This window comes from Miniopterus natalensis, chromosome 15 (assembly GCF_054644295.1).
Source record: "Miniopterus natalensis isolate mMinNat1 chromosome 15, mMinNat1.hap1, whole genome shotgun sequence".
Lineage (NCBI taxonomy): Eukaryota > Metazoa > Chordata > Mammalia > Chiroptera > Miniopteridae > Miniopterus > Miniopterus natalensis.
In genome coordinates, this window is record NC_142095.1 from 11,206,754 (window position 1) to 11,227,538 (window position 20,785).

Consider the following 20,785-nt stretch of genomic DNA (forward strand, 5'->3'; position numbering starts at 1 on the left):
GGATGCTCGAATCAACTGAGCGACCAGGGATTCCCCAGAGCTCTTCGCGGCGCCCCAGGGGGTGGGTGAGGCCTGCGGGCGCCAGGAGGCGTGGCCAGGACAGGGCGTGGCCAGGACAGGGCGTGGCCAGGACAGGGGCGGGGCCGGGCGGGGCGGGGCGGAGTTGGCCGGATGTCCAGGAGGAGGCTCCGGAAGTGACGGCTCAGCCCGGGGACTTCTGCAGTCGGTGAAGTCCGCCCTGCCAGGCTCCTTGGCGGTCGCCGTGTTCCCGGGCCGAGGCGATGGAGAACGGAGCCGTGTACAGACCCACCACGGAGGAGGATCCGGTCCCCGGCAGGGGCGCCAGGAGCGGCCTCGCCGCCTGGTTCATCCCGGGCCGGCTCAGGTTTCCTCGGCTGCTGTGCAAAGTCTCGCAGCTGGTAAGCCCCTGGCCGCGGCGGGCGGGCGGGCGGGCGGGCGGGCGGGGGGGGCGTCTGGTTCCCGGCCGTCGGCCTGCGGGCCTGCGAGGCCGCCCAGCCTCCTCTCCTCAACGTGGTCGTTCAGGAAGCGGCCGTTTCCACACCCCGGGTTCCTTCCCTCTCCGCTCGGGGAGGGGACGTTACCCTCGGGCCCCCGCCCCTCCCGCTGGGCGGCCCCGCATCCTCGGGCCTCTCTCCGGGTGGGTCCCCGATGGCGACTGAGGGCCACCGAGCAAGGTCGGCGGATCCGGGAAATGCGGCCGGGCGGACCCGAGCGGGACGCTAGGCTGCAGCCCCCGCCGTCCCTTCTCCCCGCGTTGTTGTTGCTCTGCGTTATCTCCCGAGGAGCCTGAATTTAGACGACCGAGAGCGTTTTATCTTTCCCTGGCTCTTGCGGTTTTCCTGGTGCGAGCCCGTGGGGCCGGCTAACTGGGGTGGACGAAGTCTTCCCATACCACGCACTTGGCGTTATGTGTGTGTTCAACAGACTGTCTCCCAAAAGTTTTATCTTGATTGGAAAATAGCTCTTTCTGAGTGGACAACACGAGTGTACGAAGTACAAAGTCAAAAGGACAGGTTTTTGATGTTTTGAGTGCAGGTAGCAGAACTAGGGCACGGCATTTTCAGTTTCATTGAATTTTAGTTTGCTGCAGGCAGTGAAGGTGCCGTGAACGTGTTAGTGAAAATATCAAAACATCTTTGCGATTTAAGTTTTAATTCCGTTTACACACGGATTGCTCCAGTAATAAGCAGCATTTTCTGCAAGATGGAAAATCAGACTGTTAAGAATGTTTAGAGGTTGGTTTGTTTTTTTAAACCACCCCAAGTAAAAGGAGCCAATTAGTTTCTTTTGGGAAGAATTTAAATTCTTAGAACTCAGGTAACCGGAGCTTATGTTCTTAGAACTCAGATGACCTACTTTTATTGAATAGAAAAATGGCAGTTAGGAAACTGCCATTACTTTTAAGCCACCAAAACCACATCTGGGAATAACTGGGAAGTCACTTGGAGGCAAGTAACAATATGGGCAATGGACCCCAAGAGGGCCTGGCTCTGTCTGTGTCTCCAGCCTCCTTTTAGGTAGCCCCACACTGCCAACCTCCAGGCTCTTGCCAAGCAGCAGGGGCTCCCTGTTTCTTTGCATCACCTATTCATTCCTTCTACCCAGAAGCGCTTCCTTCTGCTCTTCCTCTTGTCAGCTCTCACATGATTTGGATTTCAGCTGTTTCTCTGCAGTAGAGTTAAAATGTTTCTACTTGAGTAGAACTCTTTAGAACAAAATGAATTGATACTAATCTGAAGCATTCTTATTGCTTAAAAGACATCATCAATATTCGCCTGTTGCCCATTAAATTTATTTTCAGTTGCCTTTATATTTTTCTTCCTAATCAGAAATAGCAAAGCGAAAGTAAAACTTTTTATGACCTTGTTTTTATGATTTAATAAACTCTAGCTGTGTATCTTCAGAACAGAATGCAACTAGAAATTTTGGTGGTAGAATTTGCTTGGACTTAAAGAAGCCGGGAAGGTGAATTTGCCGTGCGAGTTTGGTAGACTCTTCCGGCTTGTTTTCCATCATCCATAAGGAGAAAGAGGGAAAGGATAGAAACCATCTCTTTTGAAATCTCTTTATTTGTTTATGGGGAATATTGTAAGAATATTGTAATATTATAAGAATGCTTTCTTTAATATAGATTTTTAAAAATATTTCTTAATTATTGCCTTTCATTTTGATGGTTGTTTTTTTGTTCCTGTTTTGTTTGTTTTAATAATATTTTATCTCTTCCCAACAGTATATTATAGGAGTTACCCAGAAAGTTCCAAGTAAATGAAAACTGTCGTCCAGCCTGGGGCAACAGGCAAAGTCTTGTTTGCCTTAACTCAAATTCTGCCTTTAGGTTGTTTTACTTTAGATGATTTATTTATTTTATTTTTTTTAATTTTAATTTTTTAAAAAATATATCTTTATTGATTTCAGAGAGAGGAAAGGAGAGGGAGAGAGAGAGAGAGAGAAACATCAATGATAAGAGTCATTGATCGGCTGCCTAGGCCGCAACCAGGGCATGTGCCCTGACCAGGAATCGAACCCCGATCGCCTGGATCCTAGGTCGATGCTCAACTGCTGAGCCACGCCTGACCAGGCAGATGATTTATTTTTAAAAATTAAATAGAATTTCAGAGCTCCAACAACGTAACACTATCATGGAAAAACTCATAATCAGAAGAGGAGGTACTTTAACAAGGGACCTACAAGCCCTATGACATTTTATTTAAAATGTAGTGCATTTCTGTGTTTGGGTATGCGATTCTAAATCCATACATCTTACCAGATTCTTAAAGACCTCAAAGAGAAAGGAACTTTAGTCTAAAACTTCAAAGCCAGAGACTGTTTACTTAGGAAATTCTTAGAGTCCTAGGAGGTTGAAATGGATTTCCTCTGAGATCCTTTCCACTCTTGAAGATTTTTACAGATCTTTGAGGCTCTGTGGGTCGTGCTGGTACAGAACTGAACACCAAAGGGGTAGAGAATGGAGCCTACAAACACAGGAGGGAAGGGTAGAGATAGAAGAGTGTAACTAAGCACTTGAGTTATATGCTTGTAACTCTTGAGTTGGAGATGTAGAGCTGTGTCTTCTGTTCAGGTATGACCTTAATTTTGTCAAAGGCTCATTCAAAACATAAGCAGCCTCTAACTACCACCTACCCTTCCAGAGCCGAAGAAGACATAAAGGTTCAGGTAGGAATTCAATGTAAGGAGTCACTACAGTCCTAAACTTACACATTCAGTTTATCATTTTATTCTATCCTTAGATTGATCCTTATGCCCATGCATTTTATTTTGTGAAGTTTTTTTTGTTACTTTTGAGAGAGTTTGTGTTTAAGGGGTGAATTGGCCTTTGGCAACCTAATTCCTGGCTAGTAAGCTGGTGTAGTGATCTAAATATGTGTAATATTCTCTCTGCAACAGCTGACATTGTGTTTATTGTGCCAGTTGGATGTCCCGAGGGCTGCACAGTACTGTGATTATATTGACCAAGCAAGCAGTTTGATTTGGAATTCATCAGTGATTTAAATTTTTTAAATGATAAATAATGTTCCTCTGTAAGTGCCAAGAAACAAATCACTTAGAAGCAACTTATATTGGTGCTCTTTTCATTATTTAAATGTGAAGATTGATATGTACTAAATTAAAAATGCTCTATTTTTACTTGAGGAAGATCCATAATGTCAGCAAATTTTATCTTTGAACCTTTGTGAGAGTAAATGTTTGCCCAAGGCAAGGGAAGCCTAGCCTAACTTCAGGAAGACAGATTTGTTTACTTGGAACTTACATATGACTACAAGTTCATTAATGCACAAATTAACATAATTTTGTAGATGGAGTTTTATAATTAATGGCAAACATTAAAAAGTTCTTTTTTATAAGAAATTTTTTCCATAACAGACTGTTAAAGACAAATGATGGAGAATTAGTATTTAATACAATGACTTAGTTTTAAGGAAGACTTGAAGTTTCAGAAAAGGTAGTGAAATTGAAATGGAGAGAGGCCCAGGGTAGTAATTATCTGAATGTGTAAATCACTAGAACTGTGAGTAAGACCAGCTTTTATTAGTCACTGAGACTTCCCCAATGTGTTGACTGTGGCAAATTAGTTTTAATGTGTGATTTATCAGCAAAAGGGGAAATACACAAAATTGTAGTTTTAACCTTAAAAACCCAGTTTTACAGGGGAGACCTACACAAGCATACATAGTCATAAAATGAACTTAATAGTGTTTTATGGGGGTCACAAATACATAGTGGGAGTCAGGAGACCTGGGTTCTTGTCTGTGCCTGGCTAATTTGGGACTTAGCCTGTCAGAGATTAATTCCATCACTTGTAAATATGAGGGTGGGAGACTATCTGCTCTCCGAAGGCCCTCCCAACTCCAAAAGTTGGGTAATTCCTTTAGTTGTATCTGGGTAAAATTTTGTCATTAGAAGGAGCCGCATTGGTGTTCTGTCGTTAGGGGGTTAGCTTCATATTTAGTAAGTAACACTTTGTATGGTGTCTTCGTGCTATCGAGGGCAAAACTGTTCACCAGATAATAGTAATTGAACCTTCTAACTTACGGGTTGCCTTCACCATTATTTCCTTATCCAATTCAGTGACTTTATCTCTTTTCTCTCCTTAATCACCTTTGTATTTAGTGTTGGCGACCTCCCATCTGAAATTTTTTCTTTCCTTAACTATCACATTTTTTCTTTTTTTAATTAAAAAAAAAGTCTGCTTATAAAAAAAATCAACTAAGAATATGATTAAAATAAGCTACACTATACCCCTCACACTCCCCAGCATCGATGTTTAACAGTTTGGAGGATATTTATTTGCTTCTCAAAGGAGTTTTCCTGGGCAGTGCAGAACATCCCATGACTTGCTTGTCTGGTGTCCCTTGCTTTCCCTGGGACTCTGGAACTGTGATATTCCTTCAGGCCCCACCCAGTCGTTGTTCCTTTTGTCTGCTATCCAGCTAAGCCCAGCAGGCAGTCCCTGCTGTCTTCATCTGGAAGTCCATCCTCCCTGGCAGGATCTTTACATAACCACACCCAGCACCTTAACCTTTTTTCTCATCACTCCCCATCCAGTTAGGTCAGTTGCCTTATTTTCCCTTTGGGGCTTACCATGCAAATTCTTGCCTTTGGGAGTGTGTTCTGGTTTGTTCATGCCCCTTCTGGAATGCCCTCTGCCTGTCCGGATCCTGTGAGTCTCTTGGCTCTGGTCTGCGTCTTGCCTTTCCACCCATCTTTCTCCAGCTACTCAGCCCAGGTGGGTCTGAAGTTTTCCTGAGATTTCCTGAACTTACAAAATATATTGTGTTCTTATTGTCTTTTGTACATTGGTCTTATTGCTCTGTCATTACATATGTTCCTTTGCATATTATAGTGCTGCATACTTAATACTCAAATACACTATTTTTTTATTGAGGTATAATTGAAATGTAACATTAGTTTCAGGTGTGCAACATAATGATTCATTATTTGTACATATTGTGAAATGATCACTTTATTTTGTACTACAAACTGTATAGTGCTATGGGAGATATAAAGGAAGCTTATTTAATAGCATCAGGGAGAAAATTTTATGCTGAATATAGCTTGTAGTGCTAATTTCTTGGCCTTTAACTGGGAATCAGAACTAGTAAATGCCCAAACTTGACATTGTACTCCTTCAGTCTCTTAGGATGCCCATGCAGAACCCGCCTTTTAATACGGCTCTGAGGCTTAAGGTTAGTAAGAATGATTCCTGTTAATAAGTTGGGAACAGGACTTGTAATGACATTGATTGCTCCTGGCCAAGCAGGATCCTGCCCTTTTCTTACTGAGACTAGATAAGCAGCCTGTATTTATACTACAGATAAGATTGTTTTGGTCATATAGCCTACACAGATGAGTGTTCCTAATAATCTAATTATTGTGATAAGAATGCTTCAGCTGTTCTCAAGCCCCAATTAGAGTTTTAGGCTGATATCTTCTCATAGTTAATTGACTTTTATACAACTGAGGTATATTTTGGCAAACTTCTCATAGAGAAACTCCTAAAACTCCTAAGATAGAGGCAACATAAAGGCAAGAATAAAGCAAATAGAGTAGTAGACAGTATTTTATTATACTCTAGTTCTATAAAGACTCCGCCTGTACCTATAATTACAGGAGACTAAGGAAGTACCTTTACTCAGTGACCTTCTGGCGGTTGTCTTGGTGTGCCCTTTATATCCTGTGGTTTAGTGATTGGGAATGCCTCACCTAACATCTTTCTGAAGGAAGTTGTTTGGGATATGCTGGATGGTTTTATGCTTCACTAACAGGAAATCTGTAGGATCTGTTTTTGTCCTTATATAGATTCTTTGCAGTTGTGGGGATATATGAATTTTGTATTGCTCAGTAGAAGGGGGAAAATCCCTTAGAGGCTTAGATACCAATTTAGATTTGACTTTTTTTTTTTTTAAATATGTTTTTATTGATTTCAGAGAGAGGAAGGGAGAGGGAGAGAGAGAAACGTCAATGATGAGAGTCATTGATCAGCTGCCTTCTGCACACCCCCTACTGGTGATGGAGCCTGCAACCTAGGCATGTGCCCTGACCAGGAATCGAACCAGTGACCTCTTGGTTCATAGGTTGATGCTCATCCACTGAGTCACACTGGCTGGGCATAGATTGGACTTTTTAAAAAAACTTTTTAATTTGAAGTAGTTATAGATTCACAGGAACTTGTTTAAAAAATGTACAGGGAGTTCCTGTATGCCCGCACCTGTGTGCATGTGTCTGTTACTCCTATGCAGTTTCATCACATGTGTAGCTTCCTATAGTCACTACCACAAGCAAGATGCAGAACTGTTCTATCACCACAGGGTTCCCTCATGCTTCCACATAAGCCACACCACTCCTCTGTCCATCTCTATAATCTTTGGGGTGTTTTTTGTTTTTTTGTTTTGAGGAATGCTATATAAAAAGAATCATACAGTCTATAACCTTTGGAGATTGGATTCTTTTCACTTTGCATAATTCTCTTGAGATTCATCTAGGTTGTTGGTATGTCAAGCTTGTTCCTTTTTATTGCTAAGTAGTGTTCCTTGGTATGGATGTACCTACCACAGTTTGCTTAACCATTAAAGGACATCTGGATTGTTTCCAGTTTGGGGCTATTATGAATAAAATCGTTATAAGCATTCATAACGATTTTATGTTTGTATCCATTTTTGCACAAACATAAGTTTTCATTTCTCTTGGTTGGGTGCAGAATGCAGAAATACAGTTGCTGGGTTTATGGGATTTGCATACTTAGTTTTTTAAGAAACTACTAAACTGCTTTTCAGAATGGCTATATCATTGACCTCTTTTGTATGGAAATACCTTGTAGGAAAATTTTTTTATTATGTACTATGAAATACATCTATTGCTTTTGGTAGCAATCTTGTTGCCCATAATATATCTGGTTGCTTCTACCAGCCTGACTTGGATGAGATAGTATTTCCTGATGGGCATCTACTTAGCTCATAGTTATTCTGATGGATTTAACTCTCAGGAGGAAACTCCCTCAGCTTCCACAAAATCCACACAAACTGCCCAAGTGAAACTCCCTTCACTTTCTTCCCTCTTATTTCTAGATAGGAGTTAGCCCCAAACCTGAGCTCTGAATCTTACCTTTAGAGAGCCTCCTTTCTTTCTGTCTTAGACACACCTGTCTTACTGGTTTCTGCCTGAGCAGTTGGACACGCCGACTCTCTCCCATCTTGAGATTCCCTTCCCTTTGACCTTGTCCCTTACTACCCTCTCTGGCCACTCTTTTGAAACCACACTTCTTGCCTCTGCTGTCTCTATTCCACTGCCTTGTCTTCCCCTTACTTCCCAGCATGCAGTGCTGTAATCTAAGCTTCCTTATGTCACTACCCTGAAATTGTGTTGCTGATGTCATCAGCAGCCTTCTTGCAGCTCAGTCTAATGCGTTTCAGTTTTGTTTTTAATCTGACTTCTAAGGAGCATTCAGCACTCTGGTTTCCTTTCTCTTTATAGAAATACTTTTTTCTTGGTCTACTATCCCTTGCTACTATCTACTGCTCCTAATTGTCTTTTGCTGGTCTCTCCTCCCCTCTCTCTCCTCCCCTGCATATCCCTTAAATCTTGGGGTTCTTCAGAGTTCTCCTTGTTCTGGGTAATCTCACTGGCTGACTCCCACATCTTTTTTTTTTTTTTTTTTAAGAAAGAGAAAGAGAAACATCGGTTTGTTGTTCCACTCATTTATGCATTCATTGGTTTATTCTTGTTTGTGCCCTGACTGGGGATAGAACCCTCAGCTTTGGTGTATCAGGATGACACTTTAACCAACTGAGCTAACCGGCCAGGACTGACTCACACATCTTGTCTCCACCTCAGACCTCTTCCCTGAGCTCCAGACCTATATATCCACTTACCTCCTAGACATCTCTGCTTAACTCTATCGCAGACCCCTCATGCACAGCATGATTAAAACTGAATTTATTCTCTTCCCAACACCCTAGCCCCTTAAAAAGAAAAAGAAAACAAAACTCTTCTTTCTGCAGTGAAGCAGCAGTATGTTAACACCACAAACACAACAGTGGGAACACTTCCACTTAATTGAATTGCCGAATCAACCAGAGTTAACCATTCTTCATTCAGTGCAAGACTCTTTCTAACCCATGCCTGTCTATCACAGACAGCCATGGCCAGCGAACACCTCTGGAGCACTTGTCACTCTCTTCTCTTCAAAAAAAATTATTATTATTTTAAAAATTTCTTTTTAGAGAGAGAGGAAGGGAGAGAGAAAAACATCAATTGGCTGCTTCAGGCATGTGCCCTGACTGGGAATCGAACCAATGACTTTCCGATGCACCGGCTGATGCCCAACCCACTGAACCACGCCAGCTGGGGCGCACTCTTTTACTCTTAACCTCTGCCAGCAGTTGACTTATGTTATCCCCATACTGGTTTATACTAACAATTTTTATGGTCAGACATTTAGTTAAATATTACGCAGGCTAAAATGGAGTGTGAAAAGGAGTTGTTTCTAGCATACTTTGGAAAGACGGAAAAATAAGTTACTAAAATATTTGCTATGCAGTTAAGTAAGAGCAAGGCAACTGAAAGACTAGTAAAACTAGTTCAGCTCTAGAAGGATTCTGTACCCTGATTATCAATGTCCAAGTTCTTGCTCCACTTAAAATAATATCAGTCTGGAAGTGGTAGTCATAAATGATGCAGGGATTAATGTAGGAAACGTGATGTGGAATTCCAATTTTGTAGACTCATACTCAGAGACAAGGCCCACTTCAAATGATTGGTGAATAAATATGCTGTTTTGTACTAAGTTAAAATGTTTCAGTACATGTGCATTATCTTGTTTCCTTCTCTGTTGGTATTTATCCTGTCTGGTGAGGGCTCTACTGCATTTTTTAGTGATTAGCCACTCTTGTCCGTTACTACTGCTAGCTATCCTGCTCGCTCTCTTTTCCCCAAAGTCATACATCAGCTTCCCGACTAGATGTCTGCCCCAAGCTTTGTCCTTCCTCCAGTCCCATCCCCATATTGTAGCTAGTGAGAACTACTAAGCGCATGAACCTGATCACGTTACCCTTTGCTTTAAAAACCCTTAAAATTCAGAGTCCTTAAACTAGTTAAAGAGGACATTTCGATCTGGCTTCTGCTAACCTCTGCCTCATTTAATCATTCTTGTGCTGCTGTCTCCTTCCTTCAAACTGGACACGTCAGCCATGGTGACTCAACTTGCTTTCACATTCAGTTGCGGGTGGTGGGATATGTGTGTGTGTGTTGGGGTAGGCGGGTGCCATGCTGTCTTCCCTCTTAAGTCTTCGTATGTACTGCTGCTCTGCCTGGAGCTTCTCTGTCTTTAACTCCTCAGATTGACTCTACTGCCCGTTCAGGTCTCAGCTTTTCTTCAGGAAGCCTTTCCTGACCTCCCAAGTTCAGTGGTTCTTCTGTGTGTTTTTTATTTTTTAAAAATCCTCACTGGACGACATGCTTAGAGAGAGGAAGGGGGAGAGAAAAAAACATTGATGTGAGAAACATCGATTGGTTGCCTTCCATAGGTGCCCCAACTGGGGCTCAAACCCACAACCCAGCTATGTGCCCTGACTAGGAATCGAACCAGCAACCTTTTGGCGCTCAGGATATGACGCTCAACCAACTGAGCCACTCCAGGGCTTCTGTGTGCTTTTATAACAACACCCTGTATTTCCCCTATTCTGTAGCACATGGTAGTTGATTAATTATTTGTGTACCTGTCTTCCCTTCAAAGTAACCAGACTGTAAGTTCTGTGTAGATCCGCCATTCAGTAAGCTTGTTTGCCATGGTCTCCACTTTATAAATATTTGAGTGAACAGATGGTGTTTTTGAGTACTGTAGGTTTCTCTGAAAACACTGAAGTAAAATGTTGTGTTTCTTTCTTAGTTGCTGTCTCTGGTGGCATTTATCTGTGAAGAAATTGTATCACAGTGCACTTTGTGTGGAGGACTTTACTTTTTCGAGTTTGTAAGCAGCAGTGCCTTTCTCCTTTGTCTCCTTATCCTGATAGTGTACTGCACTCCAGTGTATGACAGAGTTGAACCTGTAAAAGTCAAGACCTCGGTAAGCATGAAAAAATGTAATCCTTCTACTAAGAACATAGCTATTTTGGAATCTTGTATAGTTTTATTTTTCAAAATAGTAACGCTTTCAAAACTCAGTAACATGAGAAAAGTGGTTGCAGTTCTGCCCCTAAGCAACTTCGTCTTCCCTGCCAAATTGGATGATAGACGGGGAAAGTGAAATTAGAATGAAAGTGACAAACAATACCCGTAGTTTACAATGAGTGGTGGTTTAATCTAATTCACATTAGATATTTTTAAAAACTAAGAGTTTGTCACTTTCGATTTCTCGCATTTCAGAGTGTCACCCATTGGTTCTACAGTTATTCGTTGTGTACCTATTATATGGCAGGCATTATGCTAAACACTAGACATGGAGGAATGAACTGATGTGCTATGTACCTGGAGCTTATAAATAAAACAGCATGTAATTCTACCTATTTTGTTTTGATTTTATTATGGGGAAAATTTTTCTATAAGCAAATTAAGAAGCATTTATTAGAGATGCATAACTTTCTAAAAACTTATTCTGCTGACCCTGTGTTTTTATTTAGTGTAGTATGAGGATTTGTGAGATGACAGGCGAGCTTTTCTCATAGGTACTGCATTGAAGAAAGAAAGAACTGAGCAGTTTACTTCTTCAGTAGCAGGTGAATTACCAGTAGTGGTCTGTGAAGAATTAATCGTACATGTCAGGATTGACGTAGAGAATTCACATCTCTGAGAGAAACGACTAAAAATTAGGATAAATTTTTAACTATTAAAAACAAAAGATAATAGGATAAATACAAAGCAGTAAGATTATGTTTTAGTTTAAATTAATGAGAAGCAACCATTGGGTTATATATTGATTTTTACACCTAAGATACTTCCTTTTTTCTATATACCATTTTATACCTCTTAAATTTTGTATCGTAGGAATCTGTTACCTTCTTTTAAAAGAATTTAGATTTAAAATTTTTTTTAAAGTCGATACCAAACAGTTAAAAAAATAACTTTGGAAAACAGTCTGAATCAAATCCAGCAAGTCTTTGATGAGTTCCTGCACACAGTTCTTGGTATGGCCAGTGTATGATTGTTTTGTCATCTTATCTGATAGTAGCTGCTGTCAGTGAGTACTGTGTGCCAGGTACTTTATATGCTGTGGTTTTGAGTCCTCACACCTCAATGCTCCATTTACTTGATTTTTTTGAGAGAGAGAGGAAGGGGAAAGAGAGGGAGGGAACATCGATTTGCTGTTCCACTTACTTATGCACTCATTGGTTGCTTCCTGTATGTGCCCTGACCAGGAATCAGACCCGGGCGTATCGGGATGGTGCTCTAACCAACTGAGCTACCTGGCCAGAGAGGCCCTAGCAACTCTAGATGTATCATGGCAAATATCACCACAGGAATCTCTGTATAAGAGTGATAATAACACCCATGCATTTTATGAAATACATAGAAAAAGAGATGAGGAGAATACCTTGGAATTTTTGTTACAATAAGTATAATCCTTGAGAAGTCTTCCTTTTTACAGATTAGATGTGATAAGATTTGGACAGGGGAAAAGCTCACTAATATCTGAGCTGATATCTCACTAATATCTGAGCTGATTGATTTGTTGTTTGTATAAATCTATATTTTAAACATTAAAAATTAAAAACATTTTTTATTTCTTAACAAAACAGTATCATTATCCTAATAAGAATATTTTTAGAAATGTTAGTTTTTACTTTAGTGCCATATTAGTAGTGTTTAAGAACATTAATCTTTTTGACAAGAAATAATAGTGTAATATTTTCCATTTAGTGTAATGGTCTAACAACAGAAAACAAAATGTAAAACATTTATTACATCAAGCTTGATTTAAAAAATTATTTTTGAGTAAATAGTGATTTAAAAATACTGGGGAATAAAATAAGTAATTCGGTTATTTTATAAATATTAACAGCTTTTGTATATATTTTACTATATTTTGTAAGTATTTTACTATATTTCTTTTGGGTCTTTTGTTTCTATTAAGAGGTAATTTTAAAAATTTTAAATAGTTGTAATCATTGAGTGTATATATTCTGCTTTTTACCTAACTATGGAAAGATTTCATGTTAGTTTCAATGGTTTTAAAATCACTTTTACTGTGTACATATTAATGTATTTAAATTTTAAGTATACTTTCATATAAGGGAGGTTTTCTGTTTTAGAGAAAATGTTTTGAGTGTGTAGTGGTGGTGTCTAGGGTAGAAGGATAATCTTTTATAAGAAAGAATCTTTTCTGTTCCGTGCTATTGTGGGTCAGATTCTATCAAGAATAACAATAGCCAACATTTATGGGACATTTACTGTGTGCCTGGCACTGATCTAAGCACTTTCAGTGGATTAACACTAATTTTTAGACTCATCTAATGAAAAAGATACTGTTACTACCTCCATTTGCAGATGAAGAGACAAAGGCACACAGACGTTCAGTAACTAATTCAAAGCCATATAGCTGGGAAGTAGTGTAATTGGGATTTGAACTCAGATAGTCTGGCTCTAGAACCCATGCTTATTGAATAGTAAATTATTCCATCTCAAAACGACTGTCTTGTTTAAATACCTCCTTGAATGTAATCCAAATATTAGTGAGTAGAGTTTTATATATGCATGTAGCAGATTTGAAATAACATTCAAGTACTGCAGGAAAGCATCTCTTTTAGAAGCAAAGAGAAAACTTCTTAATTTTTTTACAAATGTTAAATGAACGATTGACAATAGTGTAGGAATTCTCTGTGGGATAGTTTTATCGATACTAGGTTTAGTGAAGATTGCATTTCAGAAAACTCAGAGCATCAGATGTAAAACACTTTGGAGTGGCTATCATTTACGTTTCTCCTCTGAATCAAGTATGTATGTCCAGCAGTTTTCAGTTGGCATATGAGAGAGAGCCTTATGAGGTGATGCCTGAGAGGGCACTTGGAAACCCATGAAGAACCCCATTGTTGTAAGCCACATTGTGATGAGATGTGGAAGCTTTTATGGTAGTAGGTAACCTGTCATACAAGCTCATTTGTATTACCTACCCACTTGGAACAATTGAAAATAACATGTTATCACAGAAAGTTTAAGTGGCTAAAAAACATACCGTTGACATGATTTTATTTAGTTAATTATGGGTGGTTCTTTTGATTCTCTCTTTTCCAAAGTGCTTTCAAAGCACCAAAGTCCTCTCAGAGAGGCCGTTCTAGCACAGAATATGCTGAAAGGAAAGAAAAATACTTTTTTTTTTTTTTTTGTGGAAGTAAGCTAGATTTAATAAATCCTTTGGCTTTGATCATTTTAATGTGTCCTAGAGAAATACACACACACACACACACACACACACACACGATCTTTTGGGGAACTGTTTCATGACAAGCTTATTTTGTAACGTAGTCTCTGACTATACCCTTTCCAAAGAGTGGATGGTATTTCTTTACAGGGTGTTTATGGAATGCCAGACTTATTGAAAACTGAAGGGAAAAAATATAAGTCACTAAAGCTTTTTAACAGTAAAAAACTAAGATATTTGTTTCCATCAACCTAACATACTGTATTCCTTATGTTTTATATGTACGTATAGGACTTTTATATTACTTTGGTGATAGCATGTGTGTTTACTTTGGCATCCATCATTTTCGTTTCCACGCATGACCACACCGCAGCTGAAATGGCTGCAATTGTAAGTACCTTGTATTTTTATCTTTGCTTATGTTCGTTACATTAGAAATATGGAGTCTGGAAAGTGCTTGGCAAGTTACCCAATATGGGAGAGTAGTTTGTCTTTTAACTTATTTTTTATTGTAATTGTGAGTAGCTTTAAATGTGATAGCTGAAAACTCTAGAACCTGCCTTTAGCATTTGAGTTTTGTTAACAGAAACCCACTTACTCCACATATGAACATGTTGCTAATGGAAGTGGTAGAATTGACTTTATTGCCTTACTCTCTGCTTTTTGGCTCAGCAAAAACTCATCTACTTGCCATGTGCTGTTTAGGTGTAGACACTACATGGAGAAATGATCCAAAAGCTGAGCCTAGTTAAGGAAATGATAAGTAAATGCTTTTATCTGAAATCCCTTGGAGGGGAGGGGCAGGTTTTTTTAAGAATTCGGAATATTTTGGATTTTAGAAAGTTTACGCTGAACATAAACTTCTTTACACAGTACCTTCGGAGGGCCTGGGTGCTATCCTGTAACCCAGCATAGTAGTATTTCTGAAGCATATGAATATTCACAGTAAAAGGGACAGGTAAAGACTTTAAATAGCAAGTCATGAAAACATTGAGCTTTTTAAAAATCACCCCAGGATATTTTTTCCATTGCTTTTTAGAGAGTGGGAAGGAGTGAGGGGAGGGGGGGAGAGAGAGAGAGAGAGAGAGAGATGGAAGAGTCATCAATATGAGAGAGTGACACCTCAACTGGTTGCCTCCCACATGTGCCCCGATAACCCAGGTATGTGCCCTTGATCAGGAATTGAACCTGAGACCCATTGGTGCCAACGCTCTGACCATTGAGGCACATGGGACAGGGCAAATGTTCAACTTTTTTGGGATTTCAGAATTGCAAGTCAAGGATCATAGACTGAATTAGTACCAGTATTCTGAATGTGAGCAGCTAACAACTGGATAACAAATCCTCTTATAAGTCAGCTGGTTTCCAATTAATACTTTGTTCATGACAAAAACTGAAGTAGTAATTGAGTGGTCAGCTAATAGATCATTAAAATTACTTTTTCTAGTAGTACAACTTAAAAGGAATTGCATGGCTATAACATACCTATTCACAGTTTCTTAGCACTTATGTATGTAAAAATAAAACATAGTAATAAAATTAATGCTGAACTGTGACTCACTCTGGCAATATGTAATATTTATCCATGGAGACATGAACCAGTTAAAGAGAAAACCGAAAGTTTTAGCAGAGCCTTATGGTTAACTCCAGTGTATGTACATATTTTTGTTGCAGAGGAAGATAGGTCAAGAAAATATTTTCAAGAATAGAAATATGTTACTATAAAATTTGGTGGAGGAAGTGAAGTGGAAATGGAGGAAATGTTGAGTTTCGGAGGGAAAAGCATGGCATAAAATTCCTCAGCTAAAAAAAAAATTTCTCAGCTATTAAAAAAGAGCTTATTTATGTGTTTTAATTAGATGATTGTTAGATTGTTACAGTATTTAGATTTCATTGGATATATTTAAGAGCAACTGGCAGTTTAAAAACATTTTTAATGTGCTGAAAATTACCTTTTGCAGCTATTTAGATTATGAAAAATTTTGTAGAATTAAATAAGTGGGGGAATCCATTAAAAATTTTTTTGTGAAGTATGTGAGCAAAAGAGCTGGACAGTCATCTATCTGGATGATATGCATGGAGGGCCCTGCATGGACTGGAGCTTTCTGGGGGTGACCAGAGATGGTGTCCCAGACAAGGTGACATCTGGTCTACCTTTAGTGCTGCTCCGTTAGCCAGTTCAGTAAGAGGGTAGGTGCCATTAGGGGAGAAGAGCCTTGGGTGTTGGGTGGGTTGGGGTGGATAATTAATTTTAGGTTGGATGTGTTGGGGACACCGAGGTGAATGAATGAGTTTGGAGCTGTTTGCTTTACAGTGAGATGAGGCAGAATGCATATTCTTCAGGGTGGAGAGGTTGAACATGAAGGGTAAAGAGACTGAAGCCGATGACAACAGAATGTTAAAAACCACGGAGACGGGTGGGGTGCCAGAGTTGGAAGGGACTTTAGCCATTACCTGCATCAATTTTCTCTCTCTGTAGAGCACTTTGGCTCCCACTTCCTTCATGGTTTTGCCAGTGGAGAGCTGTATTTGAACCAGGTCTTCTGTCTCTTGACAGAATTCTCGGAATGTGGATCAGATGTTCGAAGAGTACCTAATGAGGAAGTGATTTAAGGAAGGGGAAGTGGCGTCATGGTGCTGTGTCATTAGAGTGTGACAAATAACTGGAAAAAATTTTTTTTAGATAATTTAACCCGAAGGTATCTTCAAAATAGAATTTCTGTTTTTGATATTAATGACTTTTTCCATTTTCGCCTAGGCTTAGCTGCCTACTATCATATGTCCCTTATCTCATCTGTGGGTCAATCTAACCTTTGCTAATAATCCCATATTTGTATCATTTTAAATGATTTTTGTTCTTCATCTGTTAACCTTAGTTTCATAGATTGGCACCCCACATATGAACGTGCACTTTTAAAACAGGGCATTTGTTATTTGTGAGACTTTGACCAATAGCCATTATTCTGGAGTGGTTTTTTTTTTTTGGTAACTTCTTTCCATTTTTGGTGACCTTAAACATTTTTTTTACCACTGAATTTAAGATAAAATTGATGAGTCATCTTGCTTGTATGAAACACCCTCAAAGCCAAGTAGGAAACGTGAGATTATATTATAAAATTCCTCATATAACCATTTCCCCTTTTTTCTCCTCAGGTGTTTGGATTTCTAGCAAGTTCTATGTTCTTGTTTGACTTCTGCTATATGTGGTATGAAAAACGACAGGAATCCCAGCTGAGAAAACCACCTGAGGCTACCACTAGGCAGGAGGCCCTCACCGAACCACTGAATGCTTAAAGACTCTAGGGAGCAGGTGTTGTGAAATGTGGCGACTGCGTGGTACCTGAGCCCGGGCAGAAGCACTTGTACTATCTGTAGAATTGCGAAACCACTTCTTTTGAAGAGCAAGGGAAGGGCCGGAAGGCAGTTTTATCAATATTGGACAGTGTGTCGGTCACCAAAGTCAGGCGAGAGGGTTTTTTGTTTTTTTATAACATTTGAAATTTGTGTCAATGATGTTTCATTTTTGGAGGGGGGAGTTGTTTCTTTAAATCACAGCTCAACTGATGATAAATTATTTGTCTTTGTTACTAGGCTTAGCTTTCAGATTATTCTTTATAGCTATACGAACTGCATGATTAAGTTCATCCATTTAGACATTGTTTCATTTTTAAGTTAATTTGCTTAGCTCTGAGTTGTTTTTCGATGATTAGATAAAATTTAATGTATATTAAAATTTTTAAATTCAAAATGTAAAATGTTGGTCTAGGTTTCTTCCTTAAAATATAATACCCAGGTTTTACTGTATCTCCCACAGCCTTAAAATTCTATTGTAACATTTTAAGATGATTGTTATTAACTCTTTTATAGCCTAATAGGAAATGTATGGGGCATGTTGGTGTTTTATATGTATAAAAGCAACATACTGCACTTTGGTTATTGTTAATATTAAGTAAAAAGAAAAAGATTTGTATGTAACACATAGAAATTGGAAGAAGCTCATCTCACACCTAAGGACCAGAGATGATAAAGGTGTACTTTTCGTGCAATACAGTGAAGTAAGAGCAGGCCGCAGCCACTTACCGAGTGTCGGGAGAGGCGCTTCCATCTGGGAGTGAGAAAATAGTTCATCCTGTTGGCACGTGGTTGTTTCTGCCGAAATTGACACAGCTCTGCCGCTCCTCTTTCGTGTTTTCTTTGGAGCTAGTCTTCTTTTTAAAACCCCAGCCTTTGATTTTTATCCATGTGAGATGCTTGCTTTTGTGTTCTTACCAGAATGGTCCACACGCTGCTTCATCATCTGGCAGAGGCGGACCTCTCGCTCTTTCTTGTTGGCAGTTGTCTTCCAGTGGCCCAGGATCTTGGGCCCTTTTAATTGCACAGAGTGTTAGCAGGATCCTTAGGGTTTTTGTTCCCACAGAGGCATTGCTCTAATTTCTCTCTGGAGGAGACCTTAAGAAAGTGAATATCTAGAGAATCCTGTCCAGGTTAGTATTGTTGATGGTTGTAAGGGAGTAGTCAGACCATTCTCAAGAGACGTGTCATAACCAGTTCGGATAATTTGGAAGAATTGTCTGTTGTTGGCAGGCCGTGGCCCCCAGACTAGACCTTTCTTGTCCTCCTAGATTTTTGACTCAAGACATTGGTGTTAAGGAGATAAGCCCATGCGTCAGGTCCTTCAGGACTTCGGTGGTCTCCCAAGTTAAGTGTGCTAGGTTTTCTATCTGAAGAAGTGGAATCATGTTCCCAGCGAGGCAGTTTAATGACACCACCCTTTTTTAACTCGTCTGCCTTTTGTGCATTGTAGATGGGTTCTCAAAAATGGGTTCTTACGGCCAGAAACAGCTTCTGCTCTGTCTTAGTGACTCAGGACCTTACCTGTTTGTATCAGAGTTTGGATGTTCGTATTAGTGGTGATGTCACCGTTACCTGCTCGGGAGATGATGAAACCAATCATGGCCGCTGCTGTTGCTGGGCGGGTGATCTAAGAGAGGAGAAGTAGCTTGGATCTTGGGTTCAAGAGTAAAGATTGGTTCAGAAATTACCAGCTTATGGTCAGTAAGTTCTGGAATTTCACATCAAACTACTGTACCACTGCCATTGTAAATATCACCTAGACCCAGTTGGGGTTCACAGCCAGCCATCTGGACTACCTCAGGGTCCCACCCATGCATTGGGTTTAGTGGAGTTTGATGGCCATGTCCTCAGCTGGCCTCACACATGTAGCTGGTTGAATTTAAGCTCTGGTTGTTCTGAGGTTTCACTTCCATTTATTTCCTTGGCGTAGGGCCACTTAATCTTTGCCTTTGCAGAAAAATAATATATTTACTGGTATTTTTGTCATTAGAACTTCTCTTCACATTGATTTTTATGGGACCTATGACTGATTAGCCTCCCTCTTCTACTATAGAAGAAATTAGGAGTAAAAAGACCATTGTGGTAAATAAAAAGTTCAAGGAGAACTTGTGACCAAAACCACTATTATGTTCAGAAAAGGGCAGACTCAGTAAACTCAAATTTAAAATAATTTTTATTAACATCTATGATAAATTTAATTTGTTATCTTTTATACAAATAAACTGTTTAGAATGGTTTTTAAAACTTACAAGGGAAATGCACTTAAAATATAAAAGTTTTATAATTGCTGTACTTAATTATATTCAGTTTGGGGACTGGAAAATATATTTTTACATTGTTTATAGCCAATCATTTTTGTATTTATCAATTGAAATCCTGTGGGTCTTTTTTATCTCTCTCCATGTCAAATTTTGTAGCCTTCTTTTTAAATAAATCCACCTTACTGTCCATACTTTTGTAGTTGTTTAATTATTACAGGAGCATGGTACTTAAAAGAAAGCTTTCCCCAGAGTTCTAGGAGCTGGCTCCACGACCATGGTGAGCACCCATATAGAAGACTGGACTATGGCCTACCCAGGTGGGGGGCACAAGGAGAAACACACCCCCTTCCTACCCATGGGCTTTGCCTCTTGTTGGAAAGTTGGAATATGCATTCAATGAATGCATATTCATTGAATATGCCGGTGTGGCTCAGCGGTTGAGCATCGACCTAGGATCCAGGAGATCGAGGTTCAATTCCTGGTCAGGGCACATGCCTGGGTTGTGGGCTCGATCCCCGGCGGGGGAGCGGCGGGGGGGGGGGGGGCGGCGGAGTGCAGGAAGCAGCCGATCAGTGATCACTGATGCCTTTATCTCCCTCTCCCTTCCTCTCTCTGAAATCAATAAAAATATATTTTAAAACCACAACAAAACTAAGAAGAGTCTTAAGGAACTAACTGGGAGAAGAGTTGTAAAGGAATGTTATAGACTAAACGCCTTAAAGTAACTACCAAAGAAGGAAATCTGGAGTCTTCAGCATGTTTCTCGACGTGGCCAACAATGCTCAAGACCAAACGGGCACATTCTCTCTCAGACTGTCTGATGACAGGGAGAGCGCGAGCGGGACCAGGTGGCTCTGGTAGAGCTACAACTATCTGTGTAGTCTGCAAACTTGCCGCCTCCAGCCCGGATGACAATAGCGAGGTCTTTAAGTCACCAAGAGCTCACTGGGACTTGCTCATTCAGAGTTGCCTTGGGTTTCATTCAAGAGCAATCAAGTGGGTCGTAGACAGTAAGGAAATGGATGTCACAAGAAACCTGGGCAGGACAGTTCCGAGACTGGGGAATTCAGTGGCTCAGTGGTGGCAGCAGGAACCCAGGGTCTCTCCTGCCACGGTTTTCTGCCCATTCATCTGCTGTGAGTTTCGGTCCCCAGGACGGGCCCTTCATGGTGCAGCAAGACTGTCGCAGCATCTCCAGGCACCACCCACTGGCAGCAGTGTCGCAGGCCACAAGAGGAGATCGTGTGCTGCTCTGTGTCTCTCCGAGGCGTGCCTTTTCCGT

The 20,785-nt window shown here is 40.2% G+C and overlaps 1 protein-coding gene across 1 annotated transcript; it reads left to right on the plus strand.

The window, feature by feature from the left end:
- The first annotated feature begins 253 nt into the window (after window positions 1-253).
- CMTM6 (CKLF like MARVEL transmembrane domain containing 6) lies at window positions 254-19,694 on the plus strand. The gene is made up of 4 exons (XM_087824895.1): window positions 254-419; window positions 10,424-10,600; window positions 14,180-14,278; window positions 17,042-19,694. Exons 1-4 carry the CDS (start codon window positions 282-284, stop codon window positions 17,180-17,182), a joined length of 555 nt encoding a protein of 184 aa, XP_087681021.1. The 5' UTR covers window positions 254-281; the 3' UTR covers window positions 17,183-19,694.
- Window positions 19,695-20,785: the final 1,091 nt, after the last annotated feature.